The sequence below is a fragment of the Artemia franciscana genome, chromosome 15 (genome assembly GCF_032884065.1).
Source record: "Artemia franciscana chromosome 15, ASM3288406v1, whole genome shotgun sequence".
Taxonomy (NCBI): domain Eukaryota; kingdom Metazoa; phylum Arthropoda; class Branchiopoda; order Anostraca; family Artemiidae; genus Artemia; species Artemia franciscana.
Window position 1 is genome coordinate 3539281 of NC_088877.1, and position 18537 is coordinate 3557817.

The following is an 18537-nucleotide window of genomic DNA, read 5'->3' on the forward strand; positions in this document are numbered from 1 at the left end:
AATGTTGACTCGGTATTCCACACCAACTTCGCAGGAGCTGAAACGCAAGCGGTTCTAAAGAAATATTCTGTTTCTTCTCAGTTGATCCATGAAATGCATAAATTTAACTGCAAAAGAGGAGAAGCGCCCTACTACCTTTAGGATAATGATCTTCACCGGATCCTTAGGATCAGTGGAAAGTAGATGTCAGCAACGACGAGACCCGCACAACAACGTCAGCAACGGCCTGCAGAGGCGAACCAGACATAGCCTCCGTTTTGACACAACGAAGATGACAACAGCTTGGACAAGGAACATGCTCCGTAGGAGGTACGAGCCCTTCAGGCGAATCTCATCCCAGAGTAGGAGGACATCTACACAGCATCTCTCGAGAGGAAAAATTGAAGGCAAATCACTAACATACTGTGTTCTTCTGGAGGAACTAAGATCTAAGATAAGAAGTCGGATTTAATTATATCAGAATACATATGTTTTAATCAATTATATTAATTATCAGAATAATCTGTTTGAATTGTTTTCATCCATATTCATTCTTGATTTTTAGGAATTTGATTTTTAGGATTTTTAGGAGTTGTCATCCATATTCATCCTGGATTTTTAGAAATTTGTATTAATTTATATACAACTAGACCTACGTTGCCAGAGCAACGTGAAGTGTTGCGGCAACCTTTGTCCGGCTTCGCCGAATAAAGTGTTGCGAGCGACACTTTGGTTTTGTTTCTTTGCTATCGGTTAAATGCTGAAGTTGTCAGCCTATCCAAGCTTTTAAAACGTTATGTTCAAAGAAGAACGCAATCAGTAATCACATGATCAAAGGCTATTCCTCAGCGTTGAAAAAACAACAACTACAAAATAATATCGAAAGAAGGGACTAAATTGACTTTGCAGTTAGTTGAACTTTTTCCTTTTCAATCGTAGACATCGTGACGGATCAAGACTTGGAACAATATCTTATATAGTTGGTATTATAAATCTATCCGTAAATTTTCAGGATCAAAATACCATAGATGACACTCTATTAATTATTACGAAACTGCCTCGTTGTTTTACATTATCGTTTGTACCCGTTGCGTAAACACTTAATTCTAGGTTACAGTGAGTATGGGTAGGCTACACCAACTAGAAAAAGTTACAAACCCCTCTTCACTAAAGATGATTGTAGCCTAACAGTCGATTATTACTTGCAAGTCCCCTACATGTCTTACCACTGGAACCAACTAGGTCTTACCATCAAATACACTGGAAACAAATAATAGGTTCACCAAATAGCAAGATTTGCAAACCCCTCGCTGCCGAAGATGATTATGAGCTAACAGCCGACCTTTCCTTCCAAGTCCCCTACATGTCTCACAATTGGTATCGGCTTATTTTTGGTTTCAGTGTGTACCCTACTATTGAAGCTGTCAATCCCTTGAAACTTTCAAACTACTATATCTCATGAAGGAATTTTTGTACCAAAAAATGGATGACATATACTTTGATCAGCTCATCAAGAGCTTTCGATTGCCGTCGAAAAAACTCTATCTGTCCTAGTTCAAAAGTTGATTTTTTTTTGCCGTAGGCTAAGCCAACTTTCTAACGTCACCACTTAGAAAAGAGCAAAGGACAAGCTCCCATTTCTTTAGCAATGACAGAACTTTTAAAGTTTAAGAGGCACATCTGATAACATTTCTCTACCTCAAGTCCGAAAAAACAAATGATAAACCCAGCCAAAATCACGGCCGCACTTTCGGACACGTGGGGAAAATGCCGTTTTTTTGCTTCTGTAAATTTTTCTATTTATCACTCAAAGAAGATATATCGGCTGTGGGGCCGGGTGACTGCCGCATATATTTAACACTTATACATTTTAGTCCATCTTCAATTATTGGTGCCTGCCTGCTTGCCTGCTAGAACGGAGCTTTCCACACGAAAGCAGAAACATGGTTTGATGAAACGAAAGCTTGGCTGCATAACTTCAGATACTTCTCTCTGACATGGCTATATAACTCCACTTCACTTACCACGCCATAGGCTCTGGCTCGTGGACAAGCAAAAACCATCCTTTTTGGCCCCAGGCAAGAGTTCTGCAGAGCTTTCCAAAATGTAAAGCCATATTCATCAATCCGGCCTGAGGTCCACACTTACCGTAAAAACCGCACAGGTAAGACCCTTACCCGTTTCCAGGAATAAGCCGACATCGGCGGCATAGAAAAAAAAACAAACAAGAGCTAAGAGCTCATATGGCACTTATGACGAGGCGAGAAGAGCTAAGAGCCAAGAGATCATATGGTATGAGCTCTAACAAAATTTTATGAATCAATAGATTAATTTAAAAAGGAAAATAAGAGGCTTAATGCCGGTCAGGATTTAAAATAAGAGCTCTGAGTCACGATGTCCTTCTAAATATCAAATTCATTAAGATCCGATCACCCCCTCGTAAGTTATAAATACCTAATTTTTTTCTAATTTTCCTCTCCCTTTAGCCCCCCAGATGGTCGAATCTGGGAAAACGACTTTATCAAGTCAAATTGTGCAGCTCCCTGACACGCCTACCAATTTTAATCGTCCTAGCACGTCCAGAAGCACCAAACTCGCCAAGTCACTGAACCCCTCCCCCCAACTCCCCAAAAGAGAGCGAATCCAGTACGATTCTGTCAATCACGTATCAAGGACATTTGTTTATTCTATCCACCAAGCTTCATCCCGATTCCTCCACTCCAAGTGTTTTTCCAAGATTTCCCCCTCCAACTCCCCCCAATGTCAAAAGATCTGGTCGGGATTTGAAATAAGAGCTCTGAGACATGAATTCCTTCTAAAAATCAAATTTCATTAAGATTCGATCATCTATTCGTAAAATAAAAATACCCCAATTTTCACGTTTTCCAAGAATTCCGGTTTCCCCCTTCAGCTCCCCCCAATGTCACAGGATCTGGTCGGAATTTAAAATTAGAACTTTAAAGCACAAGATCCTTCTAAATATCAAATTTCATTAAGATCTGGTCACCCTTTCGCAAGTAACAAATATCTCAATTTTCAAAATTACCCCCCCCCCCCCAATTCCACCAAAGAGAGCAGATCTGGTCCGGTTATGTCAGTCACGTATCTTAGACAGGTTTCTATTCTTCCCATCCAGTTTCATCCTGATCTCACCGCTTTAAGTATTTTCTAAGATTTCCGATCCCCCCCAACTGCCCCACCCAATTACGCTTGATCCGGTTGAGATTTAAAATAAGAGATCTGAGTTACGAGGTCCTTCTAAATATGAAGTTTCATGAAGATCCGATCACTCCTTCGTAAGTCAAAAATACGTCATTTTTTCCCAATAGAGCGGATCCGTTCCAATTATGTAAATCACGTATGTAAGACTTCTGCTTATTTTTCCTACCAAGTTTCATCCCGATCCCTCCAATCTAAGCGTTTTCCCTGATTTTAGGTTCCCCCACCCCAAAATTCCCCCCAATGTCACCAGATCCGGTCAGGATTTAAAATAAGAGCTCTAAGACACGATATCCTTCTAAACATCAAATTTCATTGAGATCCGATCACCCGTTCGTAAGTTAAAAATACCTCATTTTTTCTAATTTTTCAGAATTATCCCCCCCCCAAACTACCCCAAAAAGAGCGGATCCGTTCCGATTATGTCAATCATGTATCTGGGACTTGAGCTTATTTTTCCCATCAAGTTTCATCCCGATCCCTCCACTCTAAGTGTTTTCCAAGATTTTAGGTTTCCCCCCTCCAACTCCCCCCAATGTCATCAGATCCAGTCGGGATTTAAAATAAGAGCTCTGAGACACAATATCATTCCAAACATCAAATTTCATTAAGATCCCATCACCCACTCATAAGTTAAAAATACTTCATTTTTTCTATTTTTTCCGAATTAACCGGCCCCCCACTCCCCCCCAGATGGTCAAATCGGGAAAACGACTATTTCTAATTTAATCTGGTCCGGTCCCTGATACGCTTGCCAAATTTCATCGTCTTAGCTTACCTGGAAGTGCCTAAAGTAGCAAAACTGGGACCGACAGACAAACCGACAGAATTTGCGATTGCTATATGTCACTTGGTTAATACCAAGTGCCATAAAAACCGGGACAAAACCGAAGTGTTGCTCTCGCAACACAATTACTTAATTTTTGCTCTTGTGACAAATCGCCCTTCCCAAAGTATATTCTTAAACAAATAAAAAGATCACTATTTGCTTTTTGAATCCTTTTTCATCAACACGATGATTAACCCTTGGTAAAAAAAAACATACTTCTTGTATCAAAATATACACTTTTACTTTTTAAAATTTGATTCCGTTTGTTTTTCGTCGCCAATCCAGGACCCATTTCATTCACGAGCTAAAGTGAAAAGTTCTATCTCTTTTTCCCAAAAATATATTTTATTCTAAAAAAACAAAAATCTATGGGTTATCATAAAAATGTCCTTAAAAAAATTTACTATATCTGAGAAGCTTTTCTGTAATCTGATTTTGAAAAATCACACATATGACAAACACAATTAACCTCTAAAAACGGACCTTGTTATTTTAAACAAGGTCTCATACTTTAAGTCAAGCGTTCTTTACTTCTCAAAGTTTTGCCATGTATTTAATGCAGAATATGAATTCGGAAGGTGGGATTTGACAGCCATTTAAGAATATATATTATATTTATATATATTTACATTATTATAACATTATTTATATTATTAATGTATTATTATATATTTATATATGTTATATTATCATAGAATATATATTTAGAATATATAATATTTATTCCATCTTGTTCACTTTTATTGAAGAAGACATGCTTTTCTAGAACAAAAATACAAGCTGGGAATTTACAGAGACGCTTAACATTAAGATATTTCGAATTGAAGATTACACACAAAAAAGGAGCTTCCTTCTCCCGAAATCGTAATTTTGTCATGATCTTTCTTCACTTATCTTTTCCTTTCTTTTACCTTCAATCTAGTGATAGATGCCACAGAGAACAGAAGCTTTCTTACCCCGAAGTGCCGTATCTTTGCAATTATCTTTACCTTCTTTCTAAAGATAGATGGCAGAGAGAACAGACGCCTTCTTATCCTGAATAGGTAATTCTACATTTTTTTCCCTTTACCACTTAGCAGTTTTAGCAACGCTGATCAGAACCAGAATCTTATGATTAAAGAAGTAGATACAAGACCTAAAGACCTAAAGACCTAAAGACCTAAAACTGCCAAACCTTCGAACGAAACGCTATTCAAATTTTGAATTTTTAATAGGTACTGATCCTGATTTCTTTTTTGTTTTCCTTTTTAGTGTAGCACTTGACAATAAAGGAATTTAGCACTGAGAGGTTGTGATATTTTATTTTTTTTTAAACAAAATATTTATTCCATCTTCTGTCAAAAGATACGTTTCACTAAAATGAAGGCAAAAAGAGGAATTTCTAAACGCGTATTTAATTTATTGACTGCAGAAAGATTATGCATAATGGCGAAGGAATTTTTTTCGCGAAATTTTGTTTGGGTGAATAACAAAGTGCATAGCATCATTTTTTTTTTACTAATTACTGTAAAATATCAAAGTTGTTTTCATGGTTATTTTTTTTATTTTTTCTACGGGGAGTGGGAGATTTTTAGATATATAATGAGCATTTCTTTCCTCGTTGATATTTTGCACTGTAATAACAAGAGCCACTGAGGTTTCTTTGAGGGAAAAAGAAACCACGGAACAGGATGAATCTGTTTCTTCTCTCTTTTTTTTTGTTTTTATGCGTTTCGTCGTATTTAGGAGCACATTTGTTAAAAACATTTCAACCAATGAATTTCTAAATGTAAAGCGTAAGCAATGCTGGAATAGTTTTAGTATAAATATTCCACTTAAAATACAAATAAAAGTAGCATTTCTGAGTGGAGGTGAAAAAAAGTGTTTCATTAACCATACGAAGAAATTTTTATCATACCTGACATAGATGTTTCTCTAGTAATAGAGTGCTAGTTCTGTTGATATGATTCTCTTCTGTGCTAAGCCTTTTTTACAGTATTTATTTTATTATAGATATATGAAAAATTTTTCATAGAAAATAGGACGAAATTTCAAATTCTAATAATTGGCATTTACGTTTTTGGATTAAATCCCCCCTGTTTCCCCCTCAACTGTCATTCGATACTCGGATGTTACTAGGGACTTTGTTGAACCATAAACTCATAGACTCACGGTGATTGAGCTTGTAGTCACGCCACTGACCCCCACTTCTAGCCAAAGGATTTAATACACCAAGATTCGAACCATTGTCTCAAAGGAAAAAGGACCACAAGTCCATTAGAATTGTGTGAATCAATTTTTTACCTATTACTTTCAACCTGTAGACCAATTTTGTTACAAGAAAGCAACCTGTCATTTGACCTTATCGTTTTCTGTGTGCACTATATGGCCAGTAGTAATCCTAGAGTGCTGGTAGCATTGCTAGCAGTCTTAAAGTGCTAACAGTTCCTTCTCTGCTAGGCCTTTTTAACAAAATTTCTTTTACTGGTGCTACTAGTAGTACTAGTCGCAGTCCAAGAGTGATAGTAGAGAGCAGAGTCCTAGAAATCGCAGAGTGCTAGTTCTGCTGCTATGACTCTCTTCTGGGCCTTATCGTTTTCTAGGTGCACAATATGGTCAGTAGTAATCCTAGAGTGCTGGTAGCATTGCTAGCAGTCTTAAAGTGCTAACAGTTCCTTCTCTGCTAGGCCTTTTTAACAAAATTTCTTTTACTGGTGCTACTAGTAGTACTAGTCGCAGTCCAAGAGTGATAGTAGAGAGCAGAGTCCTAGAAATCGCAGAGTGCTAGTTCTGCTGCTATGATTCTCTTCTGGGTCTTATCGTTTTCTAGGTGCACAATATGATCAGTAGTAATCCTAGAGTGCTGGTAGCATTGCTAGCAGTCTTAAAGTGCTAGCACTTCCTTCTTTGCTAAGCCTTCTTAACAAAATTTCTTTTACTGGTGCTACTAGTAGTACTAGTCGCAGTCCTAGAGTGATAGTAGAGAGCACAGTCCTAGAAGTCGCAGAGTGCTAGTTCTGCTGCTATGATTCTCTTCTGGGTCTTATCGTTTTCTAGGTGCACAATATGACCAGTAGCAAGCCTAGAGTGCTGGTAGCATTGCTAGCACTCTTAAAGTGCTAGCAGTTCCTTCTTTGCTAAGCCTTCTTAACAAAATTTCTTTTACTGGTGCTACTAGTAGTACTAGTCGCAGTCCTAGAGTGATAGTAGAGAGCAGAGTCCTAGAAGTCACAGAATGATAGTTCTGCTGCTATGATTCCCTTCTGGACCTTAAAGTTTTCTAGAAAATATGACCAGTAGCAGCCGAGCATTTCTCATATGCTAGTCTCTATAAGATGACAAAAAGAGCAAAAAAAAAAAAACAACACAAAATATAAAAAAGCGATGAAAAACGAGAATATTTAAGAATCAAGAACTTAAAACACTTAGTCGAAAAGAAAATATTACCTTAAAAATGCATTGATTCCATCACTAGAGAAGGAGCCACGCAACGTCAAATACTTCATCTTCTTATGACTTATAACAGCCATAGCTGGATATCCAAAACCACCAAGTTCTAGAGCTTCTTCTAATTCTGGCTGACTGCCTGCTTCAGCCCAAAGCCATCCCCACATTTTCTTTTTGTATTTTTCTCCCATGGTTCTGAGAATTTCCAAGTAATTATTGCGACATTCAGATTGACAGTCGTATATGTTTGGCAGAATTGAAATAACGCAAAGTGGATGATCGACACAGGCAGACTTGAAGACTGACTCAGATGTTATCTAGAAAATGAATAATTTGGGAACACTGACAACACTGCTAATTTTATAATTGTCTCAAAGAACAACGAGGTACATTTTGTCCAAAAACTTTTTGGTGGTCGTGTTATACAATCAACAGTGGTAAATAAATCCAAGGAACAGGAGTGGGGGCGGGAAGGCTGGTGGGAAAAATTGCAAGTATTTGGGGAAAGAACACACAAAATATCATGGCGATCCAAATATTTGAGCTTGAAAGCGGCATCTTAGAAAAATAAGAGGACCAAGAAAGACATTCTTATCTCTCTAACGATCTAAGTATCTGCAGATGACTGTTCCTTCAAAAAAGCACTGGCGAATCCATGGGGGCCAGAGGCCCTGCCCTCCCCCAACCCCAAGATTTTTTCTGACACCCTCTTTCCCTGTTTTTTTTACCCCTCCCTCCAAAGATTTTCCTCTAGATCCACTCCTGCAAATAAGGGATAGAAGCAGAAGATGTCGAATTATGGAACTGAAGCCATTTCTTTGGCAGGACTTATATACAAGCAAGTATGCGCAAGTATTATTTTTGTGGCCTATTTTGCAATTTGACATAGAATTACAACGAAATTTTGAACATGCCAGTTTAAACTGTGTAATGACTTTTGAATAGCAGACAATGTTCTTATTCAGGCTTAGTTTAAATGAAAGGAGATGACAAATTAATTACTACACCCCCAAGCACATATACTCTAGCCTTTTTTCTACTTCTTGTCTGCTTAGCCTAAATGAATATTAAGATGGGTCTAGCTAAAAAATATACATCTGCAGTCAGAATTCCATTGTGGATCTAAATACGAATAACTTTACCGATATCCCCCCCCCCTCCATAACGGTCTAACATATAGCCTGAATTACAAATCTAAACTATTTTTTTGGAAATAAACTAGACTCTACAGTTTTCAAAAAAAGCTTTTAAGTACAATTAAGTTATGATTACTTTTCATGCTCTTCCATAATTCAACAATTATTTGTGGGGAATTATTTCATATCTCTATAAGAAAACACATGCATAATTGAAGGTTTGGTCATTTCCATCTTAAACTTAATGGGTGTAAGCAGTTATTTTCTTTATATATCTGTCTTGTTTGGTCTCTACAACTATGATTTTTGTCTAATTTTTAAATTGATACACATTTTTACAAATGTCTGTTAAAATGCATTCTTTGAGGCATGAGGTCCCACCTACAAAATGATCCACTACCCTTTTTTCATAATTGCTAAAATGATCTAATACATCATTATCTCACAAACCATGTCAGTTTCGGTAGAAAAAGCCACAAAATAAATGTAAGATAATAATAACATAAGAGGTATCACCCCAATGCATTCTTATTCAGGATTAGTTTAAATAAAGGGAGATGACAGATTAATTCCTACACCCCCCAGCACATGTACTCTTACCTATACTAGTGTGAAGGCCCATAAAGAGATAGACAATTTAGGAAATGAAATGCATTCTTTCAGGCATGTGATAACTCTCTCCCCTACACAATACCTGCCAACGATCTTCAATAATAGCTGATGCATAATCATTTGTCACTGCATGTTATTATCATGAACAATCTAGAAATCAACTTAGATAAGACAAGGATTGTGATAATAAATGCCTATGTTCATTGTCTATCTTAAATGGACTAGCTACATTAATTTTTAGGTACAAATGCCCCTCGGTGTAGCTTTCTCTTCTTTGCGTATGGGACAGATCAATATATATATATATATATATATATATATATATATATATATATATATATATATATATATATATATATATATATATATATATATATATATATATATATATATATATATATATATATATATATATATATATATATATATGTATATATATATATATATATATCTATATATTGATCTTTCCCATACGCAAAGAAGATAAAGCTACACTGAAGGGCATTTGTACCTAAAAATTAATGTACAAAGTATATATATATATATATATATATATTATATATTTCAATGTTCATAAATTGATTTGCTATTTCGGAATTGACAATCGATGGCACGTTTGGCAAATTTAGAAGTAATTATTGAATTATGAAGTACAATGATACCCTGAGGCATAATTTTTGATTTAACTAGAGTTTATTTAATGCTTATTTAACCAGAGTTCAGAGAAAGATTTAAATGGGTCTGAATACTTAGTTTAGGCATGCATGTTAGACAGCCTATTTTGTTTATCAAGCTAAAAAATCAGCATTCCCATTGAGCCAGAACTTGACTTCTATTACCAAAGCAACCTTATTAAGGGTTAGTTTAAATGAAGTGAGATGAGAGATAAATTCCTACACCCACTCCCCATGCATATATACTCTTACCTATACTTATGTGAAGGTCAATGATGAGCTAGACAATTTAGGCATTAAAAATGTGTTCTTTAAGGTATGTGATACTCCTCCCCATTACACAATACCCATCAACTATCTTTTATAATAGCTGATGCATAATCATTTGTCACTGTATATAATTTTATAAACAAAAATCATGTAAATCAACTTAGATAACAAAAGGATTTAGATAATAAATGCCTATGTTTAATGTTTCTCTTATATGGACTAGACTAAATTACTTTTCAGGTACAAATGCCCCACAATGCAGCTTTTACGTTCTTTGCATATGGAAAGATCAATATATATTTTTCAATACTCATAAATTGATCTACTTTCTCAGAATTAACAATCAATGGCAAATTTAAAAGTGATTATTGGAATATAAAAGACCATAAAAAATACCAAGTGATATATTCACCTTCATCCAAGCTGAGTTATGTTGTCAACTTAAAATATAACAAATATTGTTTTGTGTTAGGGTACATTGATACCCTGAAGCATAATTTCTGATTGAACTAGAGTTTAATATTTCTTGTTTAACTAGAGTTCAGAGAAAGGTTTGAATAGACCGGAACACTTAATTTGAGCATATATGTCAGACAACCTCTTTTGTTTATTAAGCTAAAAAAACAGCATTCCCATTGAACCAGAAATCGACCTCATTACCAAAGCAACTTATTCAGGCTTAGTTTAAATGAAGTTAGACGATTCATCCCCCAATGCACACATCTTCTTACCTATACTTGTGTGAAGGCACACTGAGCCAGATAATTTAGGCACTGAAATGTGTTCTTTAAGGCATGTCATACTACCCCCCCCCCTACACAATACCCACCAACCATCTTTAACAATAGTTGATGCATAATTAAATGTCACTGCATATAATTAATGTAAGATCTGTAAATGCACTTAGTTAAGACAGAGATTAAGTTATTAAATACCTTTTCTCTTATATGGACTAGATAACATTACTTTTCATGTACAAATGCTCCAGAGTGCAGCTTTACATTCTTGGCAATTGGGAAGATCAATATGAATTTTTCAAAGCTTGTAAATTGATGTGCTATTTCAGAATTGACAATCAATGGCAAATTTGGCCCTCTTTTTGAAACAATCAGTTTGATAGTTGCACAATCTTCTTTATCACAGAAGAAGGGCACTATAAGTTCAATTTCCATTCAAATGAGCCCTAACCCAACTTTCAAGAACCACTAGTCTTATGCAATTACTCATTAGAAAAACAAAACACACACACACACAAAAAAAAATAATGCACCCATAATTGTTTTTCTCGGAAAACCATAAATTTAAGACGAAAGCTTGAAATGTCTGCCATAGAATTCTCTGATATGCTGAATCTGAGAATGTAATTTTCATTAAGATTGCTTGAAGTCATGCAAAACGTTGTTGATTACACTCTAGCAAAGGCTTTTGAGATATAAATTCCCCCATACCAAAGCCTTCTTAATCTTTCGATTGCATTTTATTCTGATTGGAATTAGATACCCCTTGAAAACAGATACTTGACAATTGATTGTGCTCATTAGTCACATTTTCTTGATATCAATTATCCTACAACCCTAGACGGGTAAGATGACAATCTAATTTAACTTTTCAAATACTTTTAAATTTAAAAATACGATCGTTATCTTACATGTGGATTGTCGGGGGGGGGGAGGGATTTTATGCAAGGGAGGAGATTTCCAGAGAAGAACTGTCCGCGGCGGATGTTTTCCGTAACTTACGATCGTTATTAATACACAGAGGGGAATTTTCCACGTTGGGAATTTTCCTTGAACTTTCTTTCATTTCAGATCGCAGCAACGCACGATGGGCAAGTTAATTGAACATTAAAGTCTGATTGCTAGCGTCAGATATTATCAGGATAATAAGCTGAAACTAGCATTGATAAAATCTCATTTTTAATAACTATTTGATGGCTTTTTTCATAAATTGGTTTAAAAAATGGCAAAATTTTAATTTTTTCCAAGGGGGGGTGATGTGCAAAAATATACACAAAAATCCATTCATAATTTTAATATACACATAAACGGCCATACTTTTAAACGCATTATACCAAATGCCCAACTTTCCACTGGTCTTCCACCTGATGTAACTACTAGGCTTTAATCAATTGCACCCTCAATGAAAGGGTTTCTTCTTTACATTCTCACCAAACAATGCCATTAGGTCAATGAAAAACAATTTTAATAGCAAGGGCGTTTTGTAATTTTACCTTCAAACTAGTAAACATCAGCTCCACTGGTAAAAAAAAAAAAAAAAAAAAAAAAAAAAAAAATCCAGTCTTAAACTGACCTGTTCTATTTCCGGAGCCGGTACACTTTCTGTTGCTTTCTCAAGAGCCCAGGAGACAATATCTTGTGAAACTCTGCCACCATCATAATCTTGTGCTGAATGTCTATCCTTTTTACCAGATGGGAAATACTTGATAGTTGGGTAGCCTTGAACACCATACTCTTGCGCCTGAAAAGAAAGGAGTATTAATATAAAAACACTAAATTAAGGCTAACAATACTCTTTCCCAAAGAAATCATTTCGACAGAGCCCCGGGATCTCCTTCAAAGATGCAAAAAAAAGTTTTTTGCATCTATTATTCATATTTCAGTCATATTTCCTATTAGTCATTTCCCATGTATCCATTAGATTAGAATTGTTTGGTGGCTTCCAATATTTGCCTGCCTGTACAAATATAGTTATGTCCGAAAATTTTTAAAATAGCAAATATGAGGGTAAATATAACGAAAAAATCCAGAAAAAACCCTAGCTTTAAAAAAAAGAGAGAAAAAGAACAAACACACAAACGCTATACAAGGGGTCTTCATTTAGTTTCAATGTTTGTTTTGAGGTTTGGTTTTATATTGTCTTTTGGACTTTTATCTGTATTTTTTTTGTTATTCTTCACGATTGAGCTGCCTGTACAAACAAAGTTATGTCCGAAAATCTCTCAAATCGCAAATATGAGGGTAAATATAACGAGAAAATCAAAAAACAAAAAAATATAGCTTCAAATTAAAGAAAAAAAGAACAAAGACACAAACGCTATACAAGGGTTCCTATTTTAGCTTCAATGCTTGTGTAGAGGTTCGTTTTTATACTGTCCTTTGGACTTTTCTCTGTATTTTTTTTTTATTCTTCACGGGTAAGCAGTAGCCTCGACCGAAATATTTGCACAATTCTTCTTCTGTTTTTCACCGGCTGTTCTTATTCTCGTTTCTCTCTTCTTTGCCATTTTTTCACTTTTTCTAGCTTATCAGCCCGCTCAGTATCTAATCTTAATTGTATGGATGGATGCATTGAATGGATGGATGATAGACTATATATCAAACATTTTGTCTAGAATATTCGTAAAATCAATAAATTTGATTCTGGGTATGATATGATCCCCACTTCCCCTGACTGTAAATTATGCCTGAATAGTCAATTGTTTAAAAATAGGTTTTATAGGATTTATAGATATAATCTTCGGTGTCTAATACCTTGAAACTTTCAGTTAACGTTCTCTGGGTTAATAGGACTACATAATTTGTCGCGTTATATTAATATAACGACAAATATAAATACAGCATAAAATACAAAATAAAATATAAAATACAAATATCGTTATATAAATATAACGACAAATATAACGAGAAGAAATCATGGGAAAGATGTCTATATTGACCTACTCAAAATATAGTACTTGACCCTATTACTCATATAATTTAGCAACGCAATAGTCCAAGATCTTTTTAAGTACCGAATAATATATTAGAAAACCTCACCGAAAAAATGTACCAGGCATGGTACCTTAAAAATACAAAAGTACCATACAAAAAAAAAACAAACCAATATTACTGAGCCTTGAAGGGAAGTTTTGTTATTCAACTGATCAAGCTGATTCAACCGATTCTGAGTGAATCAGTTGACCAACAGATTCAGCTGATCGCTGCTGATCTACCAGATGCTGAAGTGGTCCCTGTTGTCCAAATAACAAATAACTTTTTTTTTGACTGGGCTGATTTGGTTTAAATTCTGTAACTAGAATTTTTTCTTTTTCCTAAAATAGCTACAGAAAGCTTGGCGAAAATGTTTTCAATCTTTAATGAAAATAAACCATTTAATATAAAATGGTTTTTGTTACTATATTTTATGTTGTGGCGGAGAAAAGACTTGGAGAAGTGGCTACTATCTATACTACGGCATTTAAAGCAGTCGAAATAACTTGAATCTAGTCATACTTAATGTCCCGTTTGACCCCAACAGAAAAGGGATTTCATTTTAGTAACACAGGGATAAACAATTAGGAAACAGACCTAGACAAAGTTTTTTATTCAGCATTCAGTTATTCAGAGAATATCAGGTAAATCAAATTACTAAAATGCCAAAAAATCAAAATGCAACATTTTTTCCCACAACTGGGGCCTGTCAGAGGTCAACTATTATCGCAAAAACACATTTTTCTAAATTTTTCTTTTGGTTGTTAAAAATTATGATTTTTTAGGGTAGTACCATATTTTAATCAGTGTTGCCACGTCAAATTGTCAAAATAAATAGTGAGAACTAATTAGTTGAGTTCAAAAACGCTTTTCGTCTTCAAAAATTCAAATATTAAAGACCTATTGAATTCTGAATACAACTACATCTTCAAAGGAAAGCTACACTTTTCAAGCTGTTTTGTGCAATACCTTTTTTAGGATATTGTTTATATATTTTTAACCTGCGTTTTTCAATTTTTTTTTTTAATTTGACACACAATACAACCAAAAACTGCATAACTGAAAAGTATTTCAAATAAAAAATTGCAAGTATTTTAAATTAAAAAATAATTTAAATTTAAAATAAAAAATATTTTAAATGTTAAAAAAAACACCTCCCATAGTAGTAGGTAACAATTAGGTGTACATAATAGATAAATAATACCGGCGTCTTGAAGAAACTCTATATATTCAGTAGCTTAAAAAAAGTGCCGGCAACAAGATTCGAAGGGGGTACTGGTAACTAGGATCCAAAGGGCCTTCACTACTACCCGCTACTACCAAAACTGCATAGCTCAATATGAAAGTATTTCAAATAAAAAAATGAATCCCCAATTTTTAAAGATATACGTGATTGTGTAAGTTTCCGCTTAACCAATCGAAATGATTCAGATTTCATTGTCACTTCTTTGTGCTTTTAAAAGTTCCAAAATTTTTATTTTAAACAGTAGGCAAAATAACCAACCTGACACTGTCGATCTAATAAATATCAAGTAATTTTCAAACAGTTCGTGGCAACGAACTGTAAGCAAGGAGCAACTTGGCTCAATAGTAACCAAAACAGCAGATACATCAAAAGAATTGAATCTTAATGCTGATTCCAAATATATAAAGTTCAACATGGCAGAAACGATAAATCGTATTCGATAATCTTATAGTATCGCATTCGATATTCGTATAACGATAAATCGTATAGGTTACATTTCATCCATCCCCACCAATTAAAAAATCAGGATTCCTAATATCGGAAACATCAAAACAAAAACTCGATTTTATATATTTTTGGTTCTAAAATTGGTCTTTTAGCCTAGTTGTCACTTTAGCCAGGTTCAAGCCAGGGTTACTTGTTTAAAAATTTATTCTGAAGTCGGGGACGTATCTTTTGAAAACAGTTTTTTCTGTTTATTCATTCTTAATTCATAGAGGTAATTTACATAGCTATATTTCTAATTCACAATAAATTTTAATGCAAGATACAAGAAATATCCTTTAATTTTTTCCTTTTTTTGTCTTGAGTGAAGTCAATCTACTTTGTAATCATGCCTTAAATAAATAAATGAATTAATATTTATTTTCCATAAAATTATTTCTTAATTACCTTGATTGAGTGAACTGTCGCATCAAGGGCTCCCAGTTTGACTTTGCCTTTAAGTTCAGTGGCTGCTTGAGCCCAATGAGGTGCCAGGTTCTTACAGTGGCCACACCACGGTGCATAAAATTCGACAAGCCACAAATCATCGGATCCAAGAACAAGCTTGTCAAAGTTGTCATCAGTCAGCTCAATAACATCACTACTACCCGACTATAAGGAAAAAGTCATTATAATGAAAAGTAACTACACCTAAAAGCTATTCTTCACAAAAGAAGTGACCCAATACCAGTAGTCATTTTAAGTGAATCCATATTCACCTGAGAGTCATAAAAAAAAAATGGTAGAATTCCTCACACCCATTGTCCCTTCCCCATTTCAAGTGGACTAGTATGACTTTAATTTTAGTTACAATAAAATTCAATCTGAGAAAATGAATTACAACAGTTGGAGCCCCCCCCCCCCCCAAAAAAAAAGAAAATCACATTGGAAATAACCCATTTTATCACCAAATGAAGCAAAACTAATGTATTTCCTACTGGTTTCAATTACACAAACACCACTTCACAACACATATTTCCGAACAATATTTCACAAACACCAGATCAGCCACCTAACAAAAGCATTGAATCTACTCTGCCTCAATACCTAGCGTTATGCTGTACTCGTCAGAGAAGTAGCCGATGGCTCAGATGATGATCTTAGATGCTGCTTCGACAAAACACCTCCTTATTATTGAATGCATTAGATGGTTTGACTGAGTACTGAATTTGGTCTTCTGAATCCTCTGCTCTTTTAAATTGCCACTCCTGCCTGAACAGATCGAGTCTCACACCTTTCATTGGTATGGTCATCTGTTTTACCACAATCAACCATCCGTTCGCCTCATCTTTGACTTTGGTCCAACCATAAACGGCTGGAGACGCCACAAAGATAGATCATGCACAAGTTGGGCAGACGTCATTTGTGGTCGAATCACCATCTGGGGCATTGAGCCCGTCGAAGCCCCCACCCTCACCCAGGACAGAACACTCTGGAGACTACTAACGGTGCTTTGCTACGAAGCACACAATTTTAATTATTTACGTCATAAAATTACAACATGACAAATCGATCTAAAGTAAGTAGTGAATTCTCAAATGATGTTTCATTTCCACCCGAAATAGGTATTTAAACCTCTTTGAAGCAACAATTCACAAATATAACACCAAAATAAAAAAATCTCGAAAACGATCTACCTGTAAAAATATCTCAGATAATTCTTTCATTTTCTTTTAAATATAAAGCTGAGTTTTTTAAATAAACATGCATTTACCCTTTGGAGACATATACAAAAGTTTTTGCACAGCAGCCTTATGATTTAGAACTCTCCAGAAGTCAAGAGAATTTTCGGGTAGGGGGCATGCCCCCTCTGGGTATGTCCCTGCCATCTACTATATCCTACCCCTACAAAACAAGACAAATAAATCCTGGCTCTTAGTAAAGTTCTGATTAACGATTAATTCACACGATTGATTACTTTAACGATTAATTTAAAAAAAAATTATTGGTTAAAATTAGCGCTAACTAATGCTTGTCATTAGTAAAATTTAACTGTGAATGGATCTTAACAGAGAAATAATTTATTTGAATGGCTTTCCTGTCAACCCAATAATAAGTATAAAAGGACTTTCAGAAACAGTTCTCTGACACATTCTAGAAAAATAAGACGTTTCTTTTGGCTGGCCTTGCGAGACATAATATTGTAAACTGATGAAGCAGATAAGACAGACCCTCCGCCCAAAATGAGTCCCTTTTTAATAAATGAGTAACAAAAAAAGAAAAAATCCAGAAAGCGAATATAATCCAACTTCAACTTTTACAAATCAATCCTCTTTATAAAGTCACATAGCTTTTTAGCGTATAAGTTTAATATGTCAGAATATTTCCTTTAGTTCGCCTATCTCGTATCTCATAACTTGATAAGAGCACAACAGACAAACTCAGTAGGTTAACAAATGTTAAAGTAAAGTGTACTCACAGAACTACTCTTCTTTCCACCCATTTGATTATTGACTTTCGCTTTTAAAGCTTTGAAAGCAGCATCAATGAGCCCATCAGCAGTCCTTGCTCCATTGTAATCTTCTGGCTTCCTTTTATTTGCTCCAAAAATTTTAATAGTTGGGAAACCACGCACACCGAACTCACCACCAAGTGAATTATGCTCGTCAGCATTTACTGCACCAACTTTCACAACACCCTAAAATACAATTTATTAATCCGGAATTGGTGGTATTCTACACCAACACTTCCTGCACCAACTTTCACAACACCCTAAAATACAATTTATTAATTAGGAATTATAGGTATTCTGCACCAACAATTGCTGCACGAGCTTTCACAACACCCTAAAATAGAATTTATTAATTAGGAATTAGTGGTATTCTGCGCCAACATTTACTGCACGAACTTTCACAACACCCTAAAAAACAATTTATTAATTAGAAATTAGTGGTATTCCAATTTGGTCTTTGGCACCCAAGTGCCCAATGCCTAAATTATTTTTCAATTAGAT

The 18537-nt window shown here is 35.0% G+C and overlaps 1 protein-coding gene across 1 annotated transcript in view; it reads right to left on the reverse strand.

Moving 5' to 3' along the window:
• The window catches only part of LOC136036714 (protein disulfide-isomerase A6 homolog), a 39578-nt gene that overhangs the window by 2722 nt on the left and 18319 nt on the right, over positions 1 to 18537 (reverse strand). The window contains exons 3-6 of the mRNA XM_065719050.1: positions 18004 to 18222; positions 15993 to 16196; positions 12456 to 12623; positions 7454 to 7770 (exon numbers count right to left, since the gene is read on the reverse strand). Coding sequence (XP_065575122.1) covers positions 7454 to 7770; positions 12456 to 12623; positions 15993 to 16196; positions 18004 to 18222 — 908 coding nt within the window. The remainder of the gene's footprint in view (positions 1 to 7453; positions 7771 to 12455; positions 12624 to 15992; positions 16197 to 18003; positions 18223 to 18537) is intronic.